This window comes from Pinus tabuliformis, chromosome 8 (assembly GCF_031772625.1).
Source record: "Pinus tabuliformis cultivar Carrire ecotype Pingquan chromosome 8, CPIR1, whole genome shotgun sequence".
Lineage (NCBI taxonomy): Eukaryota > Viridiplantae > Streptophyta > Pinopsida > Pinales > Pinaceae > Pinus > Pinus tabuliformis.
In genome coordinates, this window is record NC_142294.1 from 1,543,342,640 (window position 1) to 1,543,364,880 (window position 22,241).

At 38.6% G+C, this 22,241-nt stretch overlaps 1 protein-coding gene across 6 annotated transcripts in view; it reads left to right on the plus strand.

The window, feature by feature from the left end:
- Positions 1–22,241, plus strand: part of LOC149241820 (zinc ion binding protein) — a 426,994-nt gene that overhangs the window by 377,450 nt on the left and 27,303 nt on the right. For 3 of the 6 annotated variants that reach the window (XM_089374059.1, XM_089374063.1, XM_089374062.1), the window contains 4 exons: positions 12,178–12,308; positions 12,402–12,525; positions 12,623–12,707; positions 12,867–13,271. In XM_089374059.1, the coding sequence (XP_089230185.1) occupies positions 12,178–12,308; positions 12,402–12,525; positions 12,623–12,695 (328 nt within the window). In that variant the 3' untranslated portion in view covers positions 12,696–12,707; positions 12,867–13,271. Of the gene's footprint in view, positions 1–12,177; positions 12,309–12,401; positions 12,526–12,622; positions 12,708–12,820; positions 13,272–22,241 lie in introns of those variants that run through there. The other 3 variants (XR_016246597.1, XM_089374060.1, XM_089374061.1) reach the window with 3 other exon arrangements.

The following is a 22,241-nucleotide window of genomic DNA, read 5'->3' on the forward strand; positions in this document are numbered from 1 at the left end:
CTCGGGGGATTCGATTTGCTGCCTATGCAGCACTTCAACTTCCCTTCTTCCTTCAGCATTGGGCTCTTCTGACATTGCTCTCGTGTTTCACCTGCAGCTTTGATAACATGTGAAAATGTGGAAGCCCACAACTGATTAATTTCCTTCTATCTGTTAATTACTGAACAAATTATTTATTGTTTCCTACAGTAAACACCGAAACTCATACACTGCAACCTTCACCATTCAAATAAAATGTGGAAACAAGAAAATGAACAAGAAAGAAATACACAACACATCTACATAGTTATTTTTGGACAAATGTCCTCGGAAAAACCCAATGCGGGCAAACTGGTGCAGCACTTGAGGGTTTTATTATTATGCAGTAGTAATTTCTAAATACAGTCTCTGGATGCCTTCCTGGCTATCTAGTACAGAGAATATCACTGACAGAGCGATAAATGAGATTACCTCACACTATCATTGGAGATCTAATTGATACAGCCATAGAATGAATAGCCCCTTGCTGTCTCTGCGCTGCCTCTGCGTAGTCACTGCGTCAGCCTAGCGTCACAGCGTCTAGGGACAATGCCACTCCCTCTACTGATTGATTTGCCTTCTAGAACTTCAATTTTGACCTTCTGGTCTCACACCCTGACTTTTGGCTTCTGTATCGATTATGTGAAAATTCCCACACTCTAAAGGAACCCCTATTGCAGCAAATCTGAATCTACTTCACCTACTTGATTTTTAAATTACATTCATCAAGTTATTCTTCTGAATATTGAAGCAAATTACTTCTGCAGCCTACACTAATTAAATATTTGATCTCATGAAACAGAAAACAGAGCAAAGAAAAAGATACATAGGACACTTATTTTTGGATATAATAGTCCCCAGAAAAACCCAATGTAGGAAAACTGGTGCATTAGTTTTAACTTTTAAGGGTTTATTATTATTATTATTATTTTTATATCTAGCGGAATTGAAAACAACGGTGGTATCGTACTTGCGTTACACGGGGTCGAATCCCACCGGCTGCCACTATAACCGCTAGGAGGAACCACCCAGCCCACAAGAACAACCCCTCAGGTTAAGACGAGACTTGAACCCGTGACCTGCACAGCGACACAAACGACTTAGCAGACCGTCCGTTGGCCACGAGACCAAACCCCTGTGGGCCGTTTTGAGGGTTTATTATTATGCAAGAGAAATATTTGAATACAAATCTACGATGCTCATCTAGCAATGCTTTACAAAGAAAATACTGGCGGAAAATCTGAGTGAGTTTTAACTCACTTCAACCGACAAAATTTCGGCTGATCCAGCACAAGACTGGCTAACCCCAACTATTTCTACGTAGGCACTACATTAGCCTTTCAGGGTTTGTGTCAGCGTTGCGTCACCTTCTCTGCCTCCTGCGTCAACTCTCCCGGCTGTTCCGACAGTTCTTGACAATTTCGACAATTCCTGGCAGTTTCGGCTGTTCCGGCAGTTCTGGATTCTGTGTGAAAGACAACTTTTGTGCGTCATCTCTCCTGGCTACTGCGCTGCCTCTGCGTCAACTCTCCCCACTGTTCTGTTCTATATTTTCTCGAAATTATTTCTCCCGGATTCTCTCTGCCCCTCAGCTACAAGATCTCCCCAATCGATTTTCCTCCTAAGAACTTTTCACCTCAGAAAATCGATTTCCTCAATCTCTCTGTGTGTTTTCCAAATGACCCTCAAGTCCCTTCTTATATCTTCTTGTTGGGAAACCAACAACCTAAATTAAAACATAGCCAAAGGCTCATATTGATTTGGCTTGATCCATGGCTTTTTCTAGAAGTTTCTCCCCAGATTAGATTAATACCCATTAATATTTTAATTTTCCTAAGTTTAGACTTAGGAACCTCATTAAAAATATTAATTATTTTAATAAAATCACTTCTAGGTGAAATTTCCCAAAACGCTTTCTGGGTTCTTTGGAATACTTGTGCTCAAGCCTCCCTGCAAAATTTGAGGCTTAGAGCACATCCGATGCTACCCCAAATCAACACTCCCTCTTAGCGAGGAATGTGCTCTAGCAATATACCGCCTCTCTGCATACTGCTCTGACTCAAGCATCATCTTTGCGTTGTTGATGCCTGATGTACTGTCCACCAACCATTGCGATGCTGCTACTATTTTACCCTTTGACACTGCCACTGCCAATGCTACATCTGTACTGCAACTCCCTCTGCATCCATACTGCTGCTGGTCTTGCTACCCAACACTGCAACTCCCTCTCAAATGTTGCATCTGCTATGCTTCTAGCATTGCCTGTTGGAATTTCTAAGTCTAACCTGTTAGAAACCCTTCATGTACTTTCTGATTTATTCCTACCTACTTGTTCTGTTAATTAACAAGTTATTTACCATGTAAATACTGGAAATAAATACAAGTACATGTTCAACACATTACAGATCATCAACTCAAGGAAACATAAACAAGCACACAAGTGACACCGTTGTTTTTGGACTAATGTCCCCAAAAAAACACAATGCGGGAAAACCGGTGCAACTATCCAAGGGTTTGATTTATTACGCAGTTTCAGAATACAATCTAGGTGCCAATCCGGCTCACCCAATTGAGAAAAATCTCAGCAGTAGAACCTCTACTCGAAAGTAGATATTCTAGCTAAAACCCCGCATAAACACTCCGGCAGCTTCACAGCTCCAATTTTCCCCACGAAATCCCAGCGTCACCCTCTAGGGACAGTGTCATCCCTTTTTGGCCCACCGTTTGCCTAGCGTCACTCTGGCTTGGCCTGCGTCAGCCTCTGGAGGCACTGTGTCATCCCTTTGGCCCTTTGCATCACCCACGCTGGCCCTCTGAGGTATTGCGCAGCTCCTGGCTGCCTCTGCGTGAGCCCTGGCTGGCTCTGCATGAACCTTTGGCTGGTTCTGCGTCCCTCTCTCCGGCTACTGCGCTGATCCTCCCAGTGTTATCTTTGCCTCTTTGCTTCTGTATTCACTGCCTCTCAGCTACAACTTTGATCACTTTCTCAACTTTTTCAGCAAACTCAGCCCTAGAAAGTTGAAATCTTGATCTCTTGGTGTGTTCTCCAAGTGACCGTCAAGCCTCCTCTTAGACTTTTCTCGTTGTCAAATCAATGGCCGACATTAAGTCCCTAATCAACAGCTAAGATTAGATCTAGCTTGATCCATGACTTTTGGATCATTCTAACACAGTTTTATATTAATTCACATTAATATTTTATTTTCCCTAAGTTTAGACTTAGGGACTCCATTCAAAATATTAATTATTTTAATATCTCTCAAACTGTTTAAAATCTGCCCAAACCCTTTCTGGGTATTGGATATCTCACGTGCCTTAGCCTCTCCACCAATTTTTGTGGCTAGAGCACATCCGATGCTACCCCAAATCAACACTCCCTCTTAGCAAGGACTGTGCTCTAGCAATACTCCTCACTAAGTATCACCTTGATCATTCGACGTTGGTCCCTATGCTGATGTTGAGTCTCCTTGCTCAACATCCTCTGCATTGCTGCATCCTGTACTGTTACCCATGGCCCTGCCACTGCCACTACTGCATCTGTGCTGCTGTCCATGGCCCTGCCACTACCACTGCTGCATCTACACTGCAACCCCTCTCATCATGCTGCCCATAGCACTGCCACTGCTAACTGTTGCATTGCAACTTAGTTACTGAGAAGTAAGTAACTGATCTCCCAACTTTGACATCTCTGTCAGGCTAGAAATACTCCTAATGCTGAAGCTCCCTCTGTCACTAACAAGTGCTCCCTCTCTGACCTCTGCGCTGTTGCAACAACTCTATGCATCTCGCACTACAACATCACGCTGTCCTGAGACTCCTACACTGTAGCTCCCTCTGTCGCTCCATCCGCATCCGTCTCTACCGGCATCCGCCAGTCTTGCTACTCCTCTTCGGGGCTCCCGTAGCAAGGTTTAGTCCAAGAGGCTGGGTACCTCGAGGATCCTTCCCCTCATCTCCTGTAGTCCGTCTGACTACAGCTCGATGTCTCCCCACTTCTGCTCAAGTGGTGTGTGTGCACTCATGGCACAATTATCGTCTGTCTCCACTTCCTTCTCTGCCCTTGTTGGCGCAACCTTGGTCTCGGCCTCTCCCTCGCTCTTCTTCCTTGGACACTGGGTCGCATAATGACCTAGTTCCCCACAGTGGAAGCATTTGACCTTGGAGAGGTCCTTCTTTCGTTTCTCCTGCTTTCCCAGATGCTAGGGCAGTGTCCACCTCCTCCTTCTTGATTCTGATCCCCTTGCCGCTACTTCTCGCCTTGCTTCACCTTCTGATCTCTTCTTGGCGAAGAGCCGCCTACATTTCCTCCCAATCTGGAAGGGTCGCCTTGCCTAGTATGCTCTGGACAAACACCTCCTAGTCTTTTGAGATTGCGTTCAGGGCTGTTCTCACCATCAATTCTTGATCCAGTGTGGCCCCTATGGAAGTCAGTTGATCCCGGATCTCCTTCAATCAATCGAGGAAGGGGTTGATCTGTTCTCCCTTCTGCATCTGGTATGATCACAGCTGATTTTCTAGTAACATCCTTCTCTGCACATAATTATGTTGGTACAATTTCTTTAGGGCCTCCCACATCTCATTTGTTGTGTCCTTTTCGGCAATATGTGGTACTACATGGTCCTTGACCCCATCAAGAATGATGCTCTTGGCCTCGCCATTGCCTTGTACTTGTCGTTATCAGCTGGGTCAACTGGGATAGCTGCGTCCTCAAGCGAAGTGCTTGACACGATTTCTGTCAAGAACACATAGGATTCTGGCCTTCCAGACTACGAAGTTTGAGGCTTCATCTAGTCTGTCTTGGGTTTTTACCCCGTTCACTGCCATCTAGCTGCTCCTCTACTTTCCTCCTGGAAGTTCTTGGTGTAACTCCCTCTGAGCCTCGATTTCCCTCCTGGAAACCCTTCTGCCAATGTCAAGATGCCCCCACTCCGATTGTTAGTGTAGCTGCACCACTAATCCGGATTTCTTGACTAGAAATCCTCGATAGCAACTCCCTCTTCCTCGGCCTTGCCTTGTTAGATATTGTTCTGACTATAGTACCCCATCATCTCCACTCTGCAACTTACTCACAGCCTCCTAAACCCCAACAAACTGAAGGTTAGAGCTCCTAGGCTCTGCGCAATCCTGGCACTGGAAAATCAGCTTCCTCAGCCAACTGCATCAGCCCTCCTGGCCTCTGTGTGTCTATGCGTGAGCCTGTCTTTGCCTCCCTCAGCCCTGCGCTGCCTCTTCTTGGCTCGAACTTGATGACGCAGGCACTGCATCACCCCCTCCTTGCTACTTCTCTGCTAGGAACAACTTCTGTCACTCGGACAACTGTTTTCTGTTGTTGCTGCTCTGCTCGGCTGATGTCCTCAATTCTCTTGTGATCTGCAACCACACTCCCATACCATGTTGGAATTTCTAAATCTAACCCGTTAGAAACCCTTCATGTACTTTCTGATTTATTCCTACCTACTTGTTCTATTAATTAACAAGTTATTTACCATGTAAATACTGGAAATAAATACAAGTACATGCTCAACACATTACAGATCATCAACTAAAGGAAACAGAAACAAGCACACAAGTGACACCGTTGTTTTTGGACTAATGTCCCCGGAAAAACCCAATGTGGGAAAACCGGTGCAGCTATCTGAGGGTTTGATTTATTAAGCAGTTTCAGAATACAATCTGGGTGCCAAATCTGGCTCACCCAACAGAGAAAAATCTCGGCAGTAGTACCTCTCTACTCGAAAGCAGATATTTCTAAATGGAGAATTAGAAGATGAGTTATACATATTACATAGAACAACCTGAGGGATTTTTGCTTACTGACAAGAAAGATTATGTTTGCAGGTTAAAGAAGGCATTGTATGGTCTCAAACATGCACCCAGAGCTTGGTATGCCCGTCTTGATAGGTATTTGCAATAGTAAGGATTCAAGGAGGGAAGTGTTGATAGCAACCTTTATGTAAGGCTTGAACACGATAACCTAATGATTATTGAAGTATGCATGGATGACATAATCTTTAGAAGCGATGATGATAAGTTAAGTAAGAAGTTTGCAGTAGATATGCAAAGTGAGTTTGAGATGTCGTTACTTGGTGAGTTGACATAGTTTTTGGGACTTCAGATATCTTAGCAAGACGAGGATATTTATCTGTCAAACCAAGTACGTCAAGGAAATGTTGAAGAGGTTTGAAATGGAAGATTGCATGCCAGTTCTCACCCCAATGGTGACAGGTTTCAAGTTGAGCATACATGACTCATCCAAAGATGCGGATCAAAGGATGTATAGATCTATGATTGGTAGTCTTCTATATGTAATAGCTTCTAGGCCATATGTGAGGTAGGCAGTCAAACAGGTAGCACGATTCCAAGTAGCAATAAATGAATCTGATGTCATTGTTGTGAAAAGAATCTTTCGATATCTCAAGGGAACAACAGATAATGGACTATGGTATCCTAAAGGAAATGAGTTAACTATTGTAGCTTATACAGATGCAGACTGTGTAGGAAGTGTTGATGATCGTAAAAGCACTAGTGGAGCAACTTTCTATCTAGGTGGTTGCCTTGTTTCGTGGTTAAGTAAGAAGCAATCACCAATCTCTTTATCCACAACAAAAGAAGAATACATAGCAACTTGTGATCAAAAGTCGAGCGGAACAGTCATGCACACGCGATCCAACAATTAGGAGAGGGGGTATCTTTCTTTCCTTATCTTCACACATCCTTGTGCTTGACTCTTGTGTTAGAGGAGCTTTCCCAGACATCTTAATGACACTGGATCACTGTTGATAATATCGGCGATATTTGAAAATATTGTGATATTTTCAGCAAAACGATATATCGCCGAGAAAATATCGCAATATTTTCAAACTATCAGCAAATGTCGGCAAAATATCGCAATATTTTGAAAATATTGGCTATGTTTAAAAATTTGAAAAAATTATTTTTTATCAGTGTTGTGAAAATCACGATATTATCGGCAAATCGCGATTTTTTGAGTTTTGCGATAGATCGCCCGATTTTTACGCTAATTTTTTTTCCTCAAAAAATCATGATTTGTGATTTTTTGGGAAAAAATCTTTTGGAATTTTTTTTGTTTTGTTTTTATTTGCCGATTTTTTTATGAGGAGGAGGTGACACAACCTACCCAGGCTACCCCTATCATCGTGATATTTTGGGAAAAAATCTTTTGGAATTTTTTTGTTTTGTTTTTTTTTTGCCGATTTTTTTATGAGGAGGAGGAGGTGACACAACCTACCCAGGCTACCCCTATCACCAGTAGAGGACGTGGTCTATCTCCTGTAGCTCCTAGTTCTTGAGCTTCTAGAGCACAACAGAGTCCACTACCAACTCCACCGGCATCTACATCTAGAGGGAAAGGGAAAGCTATTGCATTTTCTCGCAAGAGGGGCAGAGGAAATCGGTAGTATTAGACTTTAGTTATTTGGTTTATTTCATTGTATATGACATTATGACTCATGATATGAGATACATTATTATATTTTTTGTTGATATTTTGAGGCTGAGTTGAGACTCAGGAGTCAGGACTTACTATTCAGGACATGATTCATTGTTATGTGTGATGTAGCACTAGAAATAATATTACATATCTTATATATTAGTTCTTTTATTATATTTATGTGTCAATGTATTTATTTTATGTTGTAGATGCTTTAGATATTAAAAAAATTGAAAAAAATGAATATTTTTGTATTTTACGATTTTTTCCCGATTTTTACAAATTTTTCCGATTTTTTCCCCTCGCCAATATTATCTCGATAAAGATAACTGCAACATTGTTTTTTATGATTGTCGATGTTTGCCGATATTTCCGATAAGATGTTTTTTAGACCCTCGCCGATATTTTGCCAATACCGATATTATCAACACTGCAATGGATTTCCACTCATTAATAAACTTGCATACTTTCAGTTTAAGTGGCCTTGGAGAGTTTACTCTCCACACACCTATTCCAAGGCCCTAAATTCCCTAGACTAGTTGATGTTGCTATGACAAAAAGAAAAAGTCTAGTTCATTTTAATTTTAAGTGCTCATTTTAGTTGGTTGTTATTTAAGACAAGGGAAGCAGAAGTGCAACTGATGATGTTTTGACGCAAAAGAAATCAATAGAAAACCTAGGCTACATGAGAACGCAACATTTCCTTTTCTTCAATGAAAGAGATTTCTACAAGGGTTCTATGAGAAACCTAAGAAAACAATAAAAAACACTTTTTCTTTTTCAATTAAGGACTCACACATTCAAAACCTAATAAAAAGGACTAAATGATGTCTAAATGCATCTAACCTAAAGCACACTAGAATGTAAATGCCCGATTCAAAGAAAGGCTTGAAGATGAACAAATGTTATCACAAAGGCAAAGGCCAATTCAACAAACAAAGAGAAGCAAATCCCAGAAAAAACACTCCTCAAAGCAAAAAGACGCTTAACCTTATAACAAGAATTCACACATTTTCCAAAAGCCTACAAAGAGAAAAACAAAAGAAAAGAATCACAAAGAAAATGTTTTTCTTTTTCTTTTAAAGATTTAAAGAACCAAAAAGTTCAGAAAGGGAAAACAAACAAAAATCTCAAAACCAAAGGCATGAAGACTCAAATCCAACTAGTCACAAATGATCACAAAGATAAAAGACTAGTGCAAATGAGAGACTTAATCACTTCAAGAATTTGGCCAGAAAGATGCAAAAGACTCTAAAAATCAGAAAGACTCCAAAGAATTGAAATCTCTCATTCATCCAAGAATCACAAGCCCCTTTCAAAAACAAGAAAGAGAAAGCAAAAAGAAGCCAACTTCTAGGTCACAAAAGAAGCAAATCAAAGACTGGGTTATCAACAAGTTTAAGAGCAACAAGACCTATTCCAGAGCCACAGAACAACCAGATACCTCACCAAGAAGATCTGGAACCCAACTTCAAACACAAAAAGCTTCAAAAAATGCAAACCCTAGGTTGACATAGGCATTTCTCAAACAAGATGAAAGACACCAACAATGGTAGACATCAAGGTTATTCCAGGCTTCATAAGCATCAAGAAATCATAAACAAACTTGGTCAAGACCTCAACAAAAGGTAGAAATGAAAAATTTTCATTTTCAAATCTGTACATGATTGTTTAAATACAGTTCAGTGTGCATACGTGACTGTATATGAAGCAACACGGGTATACGCAGGTTTCTTTGGAAGACACTATGTATTTACGTGACAAAAAACACGTATAAATGGAAAACTAAAGAAAAAATAAAAAGAAAGCCCAAATCTGAAAGATTAGGCTGAATGACCAAATCACTTAAGACTCAAGAAGGCTGGAAAAACAAAGAAATAACAAACTAAACCCAGATCAAAGAAAAACAACCCTTCTAGGAAATACTTGATGGTATTCCCCAGTGGAGTCGCCAATTATGTTGGCGGGAAAAGTTCCCTAAGGCAAGGGTTGAAAACCTCAACAGAGCAAGATAAGATAATCAACAAAGAACACTCAATCAAGCATGCCAAACATTTGAATTATCAAACTTGGATTTGGAGACATACTCGGAGGTCCTACGTTTGAAGATGTTCTTGTAGGGTCCAAACCCTCTGCTTCCTCCAAGATGTGTAGACTTGCAAATCAATCACAAAAGCATATACATAATAGATAATTCAATGTGCATACATAAGAATATGTTAGATCATCATATATAAACATTCAAATTATCATTCATAAGATGACAACATATATCGGGAACAAGACATGAGCTTCTTTATTGATTAACAATAGTAAGTACAGGATAGATACAACCTAATCCAGGCCAAAGGCACCGATGAAGCCTTCCTCTGGATTCGTCCAGCCCAAGCCACGAAGACAACCTCTCTAATAGGTGCAAGAAGATGCTAGATAAGGATGTTGAGCATCTCTGCAAAGGAAACCAGGGTTTCCTAGAGACTGGGAGTGCAGGAGGCACGGGAAAAGCAAACTTGATCTGGGAGAAATCAAGTATAATGTCGATATCCTTCTTCTCTTGTTGTAATTAGGCCTACCCAAGGGGTGTATATATACCACCTCAAATTGGTTATTTCAGTTAGGCCACAGGCTCCTGTAGGTGGGCTCTCAGTAAAACCCATAAACCCCACCCAAAAAATAGCATTTTATTTTATTTTTTCATATTTTAAAAGGTATATGTGGGTATAGTATTATGGGACCCGCATATGTATGCGTTTTTGTATGGGTAGAGTCGCGTATGGATTTTGAAATATTGTTTTTTAGTATAAAGTCAAGTCTGCATGGGAAAATGGACTGCCTAGGGCCATAAAAGAGTATTAGGTCTACACGAGTGATGAATGATGCTATAACAGACATCCTAGGTATAATTTCTGTGTGCTTTTCTCTTCCTGTCCCTACAAAGATTTGCAGTTGAAACCCTTGCTGCAAAACTTCTGCACCCATATTTTCTCAATGAATTCATTGATATTCTCACTGGAATTGTTTCTCGGCAAATCTACTGCCTAAAAATTTTGCTTCCAAGGCTATTCGAAATTTTCCTGCACTTGCAACTAGAAATCGAAACCCACTGCCTCTACAATTTTCACCCCTGGCTAGTTTGTGCAGATATGGAGGATTTGTGCCCAGATCTCCCTCTGAAGCTGCACAATTTTTCTCCTCTCGCTTTTGACCTTTTGATCTAATCTTCAATGTTGCTCTAATACCATGTGAAAATTCCTTGAATGCAATTATTGGAAATTTATCTCCTAATTGTTCTGCAGTTTATTTGTTTTTATGACAAATATCGATAAAGTCACAATTGTAATCTTCACCAAAATAAATTATGTCGCGGAAAGTAAACTGGAAGTTGAGAAAATAATGCACACACACAATAGAATCAACTAATAGTCCCCAGAAAAACTCCGAAGAGAAAACTGGTGCAACAAATGAGGGTTTATTTTATTATTATGCAACAGTAAAAATATGGGTACAATAATCTGGATGCCCAACTAGCAATCCTCCAAAAAATATACTGGAAAAATAATTTGGAGAAATTTTCTCCCTTTTGCAATAATTCGGCCTCGCTCTAGCCTTCTCGACTTCTCTCACTGGCAACTCGCTCTGCGAGAATTTGCACTGCCTCCTTTGAGAAAATCATGCAGCCTGCTAGTTGGCTCCAGATGAGTCATCCTATGTCCCTCTGCCTCTAGAATGAAGTTTCTCTTCCTTTCGAACAATCTTCCGGTCTTCAGCAACCGAATCGACCTCCTTTCTGACACTTTGCACTAGGAATTGGCTTACTCATACTGGCTATGCCACCCTCTCTCTCAAAATATTCAGCCTCCTCTCTCCTGCCAAATTGGCATTGGAGAGACACTAAAAAATTTCTCCTGTTCTCTCTGTTGTTGCTCCGTCAATCACCAATGCTCCTCCACTGGCTCGAATTCTTCCCTCATTGAATCACTGTGCACTGGGAAATTCACATTGCTTGGATAATTCACTCTCTGTGTTGTGTCTATTTTCATCCTATCATCTTGCTCTTGTAATCTTTCGTTCGAGTTTCAACGACCATGATTAAATCCTCATCAATTGCTAAGATAATCTCAAACTCGATCCATGTGAGTTTCTAGAGCATTCTTGATCTTCCTTAATTAATTCCTATTAATTAACCAATTTTCCTAAGTTAGATTTAGGAAAAACTTAAATGATGACTAATTAATCTAATTAAGGCATTTCACAAGATTATCTCACGAAACCTATTTTGGGTTTTGGAGATATCGTGTTCCTTAGTCTTTTAGACACAAATCGAGACTAGAACACTTGTTCGATCCCGCCAAAATCCAAGTAGTTGGGCTATGGACTTCCTCGAACTACTAAATGACACTTTATTACCGGATATTGGTGCACGAATGTGACTTTATGGACTTGACTTATGATATTATCATTGGACACCTAAGACAGTTTAGTGGTTAATTTGTTATTTGTTATCAATATACAAGTTGTAGTTGATTGAATCAAACACTCTGGAAGCCACTAGGGTATTTATAATTGGATTCAATGGACAATATCCTGGGCTGTAAGAATGATATATTAAGATAATTATATTTATGGTAACTATGGTTTCAACATATTTAAATACGCTTTTGATGCAAAGCATCGACTCAAAATTGACTTAGTGATGTTTTGGTTGGTAGGAAAGTTGAGAGGTTGCTGCGGGAAAATCTAGAGGATATTTTAGAAACAACATTCCCTTCTCCTCAAGATAGCATTCAGGAAGACATCAGTGCAGACTGTGGAATTTGTTATGCATTTCGGCTTCCAAATGGTATGGCTTCAGTGATAGTTTTGATTGTAGGTATCCTAGATAAATAGTTGATAATTACATTATGCATTTGTTTTTTATTCTTTGCTTGTGAAGCTGATGGCCTTGGAGCAGATAGAGGAAGTGTACCTGACCGAGCTTGTGACAATCCTAACTGTGGGAGACCTTTCCACAGTGCATGCCTTATCGAATGGCTGCGATCCATCACAACAACACGACAGTATGATTACTGCACAGCTTGTATAATGACGGTTCCAACTAATTCTTATGATCAGTTATAATGTTAAAATGGCATTTGTTTCGTTTCTTACATGCAGGTCATTTGATGTTCTATTTGGCAATTGTCCTTATTGTTCTCATCCTATTGCAGTCAAAACTACTTTTCAATGACATTAAAATATGGTAAGCATTTTATTTTGTTATTTTGATTTGTTGTTATTCGGTCTTATTATGATAAGAAGCAGTTTGCTCTCGTCATTCTTCTGGTTGACTCAGATTTTCATTCCGATTCACAGAATTTCTTATTGTTATTCGTAAGTTGCTCAACTTGGATATTTCCAGGTAAAGTCCTTGTTACTTGTCTCCTCATCTGGAGTCTGGAGTTGGAAGATAATAAAGAAGTAAAGTTTGGCTTTTATTAAGCTGCAAATTTGGAGTTTGAATATGTTTCTTATCTATTCAGTTATATAGCAATTTTGTCCTTGTTTTTGTTGAGGTGTAAGTGCAGTTGAATGCTGGTTTATGCGAATATGGAATCCGTGTTTTTTAGGTTTTGTTAGAAAGGTTTGTGTAATGATGGTTGTTAATTCACGTCTCTTTATGAGTATTGCACACTGATAGTATCATGATGCTTATCCACATTTAGTCCTATAGTTGAGTGTTCATTTATACTTTGTTTCATTATCTGTACTTTTCTCAGTAAATAGAAGCGCAGTTCTCAAGCCACAGAGAGCAGTGTTAGAGGCATCAATGTCTACTTTTCTTGATTCTTATTTTGAGTTTTCTCTGTTTTTATTTCTATATTGAGTTATGTTGTGCACTAACTAGAAGTATTTTATTATTGTTTTGGAGTTCCTTTTCATAAAAACTACTAGGTTGTTAAGTATAATGGGAAGTGATAAATATGGGATTAGATGTGATGGATTTAAAACCTAGTGAGGTTAATTGTTGACTTTGGATTTTGGAAATATGTTGAACTACTTTGATGATAACTATTCATATTTCATAATTGGTATAATCTTAGTAGTTAAAACCATTAGAAGATTGATTTGTTAGTTTCAATCTTGAAAATCCTACATGCTTGGCACAGATGAAAAATGCAATTAGAATGATGATAGGGGAATATGAAACTATCCACTTTGTTTAGAAGGGAATGAGCAAGGAGCTAATTCCAAATTGCATGGAGATGTTTTCTAATACCCCTGTTTGATCCCCAAATCATTAATGTAAATGTGTACATGCTGATTGGTTATAAGTCAGAGAAATATAATTTTGTAACTGATCATTGAATGCTATAAAATGCATCATAGGTTGTATAGGAGGAAGGACAAAGAATAGGGGGCTATGCCTCCACAAGAGGGTAAAGTCAAGCGAGATTGAGGGTTAAAAGAAAATAATGTTATTTTAATCTTATCCCAAGTCCTTAATTTTGTCTAGTTACAACTTTTAATCAATGTTTTATTCTATCTTAAGTTGGGAATTACTTGCATGGAGGTATGTGGGTTCTCCATTAAAATATGTGGCCCTTTCACTCCATGAAATTTTACCTTGTGTCTTTTTGGGCCATGTGGGGAGATGGAGTTTGAATGTTTTTTGGGGTAGTCTGAATTACTAGAGAGCTCAGATTATCATGGAGTTCAAAGTACTAAGCAGTTTGTGTGACCATTATGTTTGAACTACCATTGTAGTTTGAATCATCCTTCTATTTGAATTATCGTTTGGTGGTGGAGTACGAATTATTAGATGATGGGAGAGTTTGATTTGCCATTCAGCCAGGAAATTTGTGATAGCTCAAATTTTCGTTATGTTGGTGAAATTTGGGGAGTTCTCTCTAAGTGAAAAGGGCCATGGAATTTCTGTAGTAATTATGTAGAATTATGGCTGAGAATTATGAAGGAAATGAAAACTGGTGATGAATGAAAAAGTGCAAACCAGCCTACTAGAACTTGATGAAGGTGGTTCTATTTTTCTCCAACCAGAAGCAATATATATTAAATAGCATTAATTGCATCAACGCACGATCATGTAAGTATTGATGTAATGGAAACATATGAAACTAGTAGAATCAAGACAAAACAATCACATATAAGGCCACATTTATTCATCAAGATAAAACAATCATAGATAAGGTATCAACAAGCTATGTAAGTTGATGAGTAGGTGCAAAGAAATATTCTACAAGAGTTTGATCCAATAGCTATAATATTGTTCACATGTTAAGCCCTAAACAAAGCCCCACGTTAAGCATAAAGCCTCATGCAAAGCCCTAGATATTGAGTTATATTTCTATTGTCACATTAGTGTGAATGACTAGACTCTTTAATCGTTATTGTACTCTCTCTCTCTCTCTCTCTCTCTCTCTCTCTCTCTCTATATATATATATATATATATATATATATATAAAGGAGACCTATTTTTATAACAATTTCATCTTGTCTTTATGCATTATTTCGTTGTAAAAGGAGGTTTCACCCTCGAAGTGGATTGTTACTAATTGAATTTATATTATTTTCAAGGTGTTTGCTTCATAACATTTGGTTTCAGAGCCTACAATTTTAGGGTTTTTCTCCTTCAATCAAGACATCTTGACATTTTCATTATATTTTTTCTTGGTCTTCCTTTTTTTCTTTCTTGGGGAGTTTTAGACAATGAAATTTTGACAAGAATGAGGAGAAATATCAAGTTACTTATGGTCAAAAAATTAAAGTTTTGGTTTGTTATAGTTTTGGAGACATAGCCTATGGAAAATAGTGTTTGTGACTAATCTTGAAATTAGTTTTAAATGAGTCATCTTGGATTTTTTTTGATCTCTTCTTTTTGGGAGCTTTGAGGTAGTGAATTTTTTTTTTGTTATACCATGGTGAATTGGTAACTCGTTAGAGTAATCTAGGAAAGGCCCAAAATCAAAACTAGCGATTACCACTATAACACCAAGAGTATATCCAACAACTTGTAAGCTAGATATACTTGGAATTTATGACTTAGCAAGAGCCAAGACTCCACAAGGGTGGGGGAGCCTACTCCTCGAGCCTTATCACAATGGGCCAAAGATGCCCCCCCAATGATGGGATTTGAAACTGAGTGGAGGGGATAACATCCCATTGTCCTAGACACTCAATCGTCCCATGACGAGACTTTCAGATAGTGAAATTTTGCAAAGACTAAGGAGAAATAACATAGTATAGGTGGTAAAAATTTCAATTTTTTATGTGCTATACTTTCAGAGATATAGTCTATGGATGATAGGGTTTGTGGCTAATTCTAAAATTACTTTTTTTACGAGTCATCTTGGAATTTTTGTTATAACTTTTCTCAGTGAAGTTTCAAACTCTGAAATTTTCAAAATCTTGAGAATACAATGAATTACATATCAAAAACTTTCAAATTTTGAATCATTATATATTATGAGATATATTTTGTGAAAGTTAGGGTTTTCTTACTAGTCCTGGAATTAGTCTTAAACAAGTTATTTTTCCGTTTTTAAGTAAGGTTTTAGACCATGAAATTTTGAGGAGTTTCTGAAGTCACATTTCAGACTCAAAAGAGCTCAAATTTTAGAGATATATTAAGACATTTCAGGTTTTGCAAGGTACATAACCTACAAGTGGCACGGCTTTTCATTGAAAGATCTATTGAAAGATCCATATTTGGCAATTGAAATTTTGTGATAAACATGAGTATTTTTATCATATGGCTAAGGGTTCTACACTAAATATTGCCTGTACTCATAAAAAATCAAACATGATGTTTGAAGAAAGTGAAGGGTTAGAAAATTTTAGACTCAAAAGGGCTCAAATTTTAGAGATATATCAAGACTAAGGTCAACCATCCATATAGTCTCGAGATTAGGGTTTGAAATGTTGGAAAAGTAACTAGGTTCAGTCTTCATAATTGTCTTTGTACTTTTGTCATTACGTATATTTTATGTATCAAATAAAAGAAGAAAGAAAATATAGTTTTTCAAGCATGGGTTTCATGCTTCATTTAATCGTCATCTAGGTCAAGCATACATTTCATGCTCCTAGGGTTTGTCAAGTCAAGAAATATTTGTCATGAGTCAAAAGAATTATTGTCATATGTAAAAGACCCTTTTGGTCAATTTATATTAAGAAAGAAACTTTATTTTTGAGTTTATAAAGTCAATTTTGAATCTCAAGGCCAAGTCAGCCCTACTAGTGAAAGTCGACCTAGAAGAGGCCTATTCATCCCTTTGAGAAAGGTATAAAAGGGAAGAGACTTCAACTCTTTTGGACACCAATCACAAGCACAATCGATCTGCACCTAGACAAAGAGAAATCAAGAGTGAAGGACAAGGAAACAGAAAGAAGGACCCAGCGAAGGAAGAAGATCTGAAATATGACCTATTTCTACCCACGTGTACGAAAGTCTACAGTTTCTGTGCAAGTTTTATGGTTGAGAGTTGCAGGCCAAAGTTGCAGACCCGATTTGAGGGTCAAAATTTTGATTGGAGTAGACTTTGAAGAGGTTGACCTTTGTTGACTTTGTCTTGTTTGGAGGAGATCATTTGGAGGGATGACTCGGGGCTTAAGGAGGTCTTGGACTTGGTCTTTGTGTCTTGGAGCTCTCATTTTGGTCTGATCAATAAGAAGAGGATTGTTTGGGTTTTCTCTAGTTGTGGGGTTTTTCCATGGCGTGTAGCCTATGATGCAGGAGCATCGGCATTAGCCAGCGATGTGGAGGATTGTCCACATGTTGTGGCTAATCACAGTAAAATTCATTAACTGTTGGGTCGAATTTAGGGTTATTGAGAAGGGTAAAACTCCCTAAATAGTTTGTTATTATTTATGTTTGTAATAAATAAAAGATGGTCTTATTTTAGAGATAGGGATAAGATTGGTTAGATAGGTGTAGCGAGAGTTATGAGATAGGATATTCTATTAAGATCTTTAGGGGAGTAGGAAATTTCTGTTAGCAATAATAGGAGGACTGATAGATAGTCGTTTTGGAAGGGGAAGTCTATATATAGATCTTGTTAGAGAGAGAGAGGAAAGGTGTGTCAGAAGCATTACGAATGAAAATTCCTCTCGGTATTTGTAAGAATTTCATGGATTTCTGTTAGTGAAAATGCATGTATTTTATAATTTCATTTACTGTGTACGAAAAAGGCTTGAACGCCTGTCTATCTCAGCTGGTGTTTACTGTTTGCATGAAATTTAACTTTGTAATCGCTGGATATGCCATCGTTTGATATCTGACAGCGCCGAGGCCAATCGAATGAGGGCTAGTAAACCTGCGTGTTTTACATGAGGATTGTGTCAATTGTTATATAAGTGTGTTAATCTTATGACTGTGCGCAGATTTCATTTATTATAGTTAGAGGAAACCGCAGGTTACACATATCAATTACATTAATTTTTCAAGGAACAGTATGGCAGCGTCACTGGAGAGGCATTCACTGTGTATTAATCCAATTTATGTCATTTTCCGATGGGAAGCCAGCCAATAAAACAGTGGCTTTGTAGAGGCGTGATAAACTGTAAATTACCACAGATTCCCGGATTCTCTCAAGATTGAGAGATTAATCACTGTCCACATGGAGAGGTATGCGATTCTTGGAAACAGTTTCGCTTCTCCAAAATCTGAATGGTTTGATTTGTTCAATGAAAATTTGTTGCGTTTGAATTTGAATCGTTGTATGATTTGGAGGCGTGGTTCCGAGGGCAATTGTTAGGCACACACGGATTGACCATTGTATCATGGAGTTTAAATCTGGCATCTTATTTCTGTGGATCTAAATTGTCTAGCATTAGCATTGATTTTTTCTCTGGGAATCGTGCGATTCAACGTTGTATTCTTCGCAGTCTGGAGATTATTGAAGTGGCGGTAAGGAAAGGTTCCAGGTTGGCAGGTACTCTGCTTGCAGAGAAATTTGGGCATGCGTTTGAGTTTTGTAGGAAAAGCTATTGACATTGAAGCAGGAGCATTCATGTATTATCTGTGTGGAATAGCGTTGGAGTTCTTATGGTTTGGATTGAATAAAGATAGCTACGCGTCAATGAATGTGTGGACAGCGCATTTAAGTGGTTCATATGCACAGAGCTGTAGACATGGGATTGTTGAAGAACTTAAGATTAAATGAAAGCGTTTATATGAGGTTTGATGGTTTTATAATCATGAAGATGTGGGAATTTGCTTGCTTATAAGAATAGTTTTGATTCGGTCAACAGTGGGAATACCTTCTCATATACACGGTTACTGAAGATCCTGGTGATTGCAGGGTAGAGCTAGGTTACCCCTGCATCAAGTGGTATCAGAGCTTGGCTCTGTTGAAACTGGATAAGTTTGTTTTCTGAATGAAGTTTAGTACGAGATTGCAGCTGTGAGGAAATCTATTCAAAGCAGAGGTGACAGCATCAGAAAGAGTGGAAGATTGCAGAAGCCTAGAGAGAGCAAAGGTGTTGCTCAGAGAAGATTCCAGATAGGGGATCGTGCTTACCAAAAGACTGAGTAAGGAGAGCTCAGTGAGGTAAGATTGCAGTAAGAAGGACTTACTGTTGCAGAGGCTTGTTGCAGAGGTGTAAGGAGCTCATGAAAAGAGAGGAGCAGAAAATGACTACAGATAGTCATAGCGGAAGTTCACAAGGAAGCCGCAGCAGAATGGAAGATGCCAAAGTAAATGGCATGAGTCAAGAAGACTTTGACCGAGAGAAAGCTGAGATAGATTTCCAGATTGGAATATTGATGGAGATGCTGCAGAAAAGTGTTTGGACCATGAAGAAAAGAGTAAAGTGGCCAAGGCTACGAGAAAGGAGAAATCAGCAAATAAAGTCAGAGCTAGTAGAAGAATTGAGAAAGATTGAGCAGATATTGAGTGCTCAAGAGGAATCAGAGAAACTCAGAGAAGCAGAGGTAGAATTGGAAGTTTCCATTTGCAGACCAGAACAAGGTGAAATGTTGGGAGAAGAAGATAATGAGAGGTTAGCTGAAGGTCTTCTGGACTACTGGCAGAATTCAGAACAATTTGAGAATATGTTGACAAAGGAAGCGGATGAGGCAATGAAGCCTTGTGATTTTGATTCTTATAGTTTGTGTATGTTTGCAGGAAGTGCAGAGGGTGATGGACAGCCTGATGAAGTTGTCACCAGGAATGTAGATCTTGAGGTAAAATATGATGAAGAATCCTTTTTAGAGGAAGAAGGTGTTGATCATTTGCAACAGAAGGAGTTCATAGATGAAATCTTGTTTGGTGTGAAAGAGTCAGATGAGGTTGATATAGACCAGAAGTCTGATGACAATTCCATAGTGGGACCACAAAAAGGTAAACCAATGAATTTGTTTAATGGAATTAATAAAAGATGCTTGCAATATGATGATGTAGAAAACAGGTCAACTCAGGAGGATTGTCAAGAAAAGAATGAAACTGAGAATGGAAATTGTGATGATCTGCTGGAGAGATTTTACAAGGAGATAGAATTCTTGGAAAGATTACTCGAGGAACCCAAAGGAGAAACGAAGCTTAGAGAACCTGATGGAGGAAAAGGTGTGGAAGACAACATTAATAAATATGATGCTGAAATCAGAGAAATTGAACAGCGATTATTTGAAGGTGAGATGAAAGATCAAGAGCTACAAGGGAGTTATGTCCTCAGAGGCATGAAGGAGACAAAAATATTAACTTAGCAAGATGGAAGTAACCAGAAATTTGGAAGGAATGAAGAATTGTAAATTAAAGTGAGCAAAACAGCAGCAAGGTATGTGAAAAGGACAGCAGCAGATAGTGAAGCATTGCAGCACAAAGGCGGGAGACTTGAGGGACAAACAACAACAGTAAGCAAAAACGGAATAGCAAATCAAGTATGGGATCCAGGAGGACGCAACCCAGAAATGCATGATCAGGAGATCATGGTTAATTTAAACTTCGGGAGTCTGATGCAGGAGCATCGGCATTAGCCAGCAATGTGGAGGATTGTCCACATGTTGTGGCTAATCACAATAAAATTCATTAACTGTTGGGTCGAATTTAGGGTTATTGAGAAGGGTAAAACTCCCTAAATAGTTTGTTATTATTTATGTTTGTAATAAATAAAAGATTGTCTTATTTTAGAGATAGGGATAAGATTGGTTAGATAGGTGTAGCGAGAGTTATGAGATAGGATATTCTATTAAGATCTTTAGGGGAGTAGGAAATTTCTGTTAGCAATAATAGGAGGACTGATAGATAGTCGTTTTGGAAGGGGAAGTCTATATATAGATCTTGTTAGAGAGAGAGAGGAAAGGTGTGTCAGAAGCATTACGAATGAAAATTCCTCTCGGTATTTGTAAGAATTTCATGGATTTCTGTTAGTGAAAATGCATGTATTTTATAATTTCATTTACTGTGTACGAAAAAGGCTTGAACGCCTGTCTATCTCAGCTGGTGTTTACTGTTTGCATGAAATTTAACTTTGTAATCGCTGGATATGCCATCGTTTGATATCTGACAGCGCCGAGGCCAATCGAATGAGGGCTAGTAAACCTGCGTGTTTTACATGAGGATTGTGTCAATTGTTATATAAGTGTGTTAATCTTATGACTGTGCGCAGATTTCATTTATTATAGTTAGAGGAAACTGCAGGTTACACATATCAATTACATTAATTTTTCAAGGAACAGTATGGCAGCGTTACTGGAGAGGCGTTCACTGTGTATTAATCCAATTTATGTCATTTTCCGATGGGAAGCCAGCCAATAAAACAGTGGCTTTGTAGAGGCGCGATAAACTGTAAATTACCACAGATTCCCGGATTCTCTCAAGATTGAGAGATTAATCACTGTCCACATGGAGAGGTATGCGATTCTTGGAAACAGTTTCGCTTCTCCAAAATCTGAATGGTTTGATTTGTTCAATGAAAATTTGTTGCGTTTGAATTTGAATCGTTGTATGATTTGGAGGTGTGGTTCCGAGGGCAATTGTTAGGCACACACGGATTGACCATTGTATCATGGAATTTAAATCTGGCATCTTATTTCTGTGGATCTAAATTGTCTAGCATTAGCATTGATTTTTTCTCTGGGAATCGTGCGATTCAAAGTTGTATTCTTCGCAGTCTGGAGATTATTGAAGTGGCGGTAAGGAAAGGTGCTTGCAGCGAAAGGTTCCAGGTTGGCAGGTACTCTACTTGCAGAGAAATTTGGGCATGCGTTTGAGTTTTGTAGGAAAAGCTATTGACATTGAAGCAGGAGCATTCATGTATTATCTGCGTGGAATAACGTTGGAGTTCTTATGGTTTGGATTGAATAAAGATAGCTGCGCGTCAATGAATGTGTGGACAGCGCATTTAAGTGGTTCATATGCACAGAGTTGTAGACATGGGATTGTTGAAGAACTTAAGATTAAATGAAAGCGTTTATATGAGGTTTGATGGTTTTATAATCATGAAGATGTGGGAATTTGCTTGCTTATAAGAATAGTTTTGATTCGGTCAACAGTGGGAATACCTTCTCATATACACGGTTACTGAAGATCCTGGTGATTGCAGGGTAGAGCTAGGTTACCCCTGCATCAGCCTATATCTTTTGTTTTGTGATCTTCATGTTTTCTTATAATTGCTTGATGAAGAAATAAAATGAAATAATAAAATGTCAACAACTATCACAAGTAATTATCAAGTAAGGAGAATCAACATTAATCTACAATACCTTGATTTTCCAACACAGTATCAGAGTTGTTGTCACCCTTTGCATTATTTGTTTTTTGTTGTATAAAGGATGCAAAA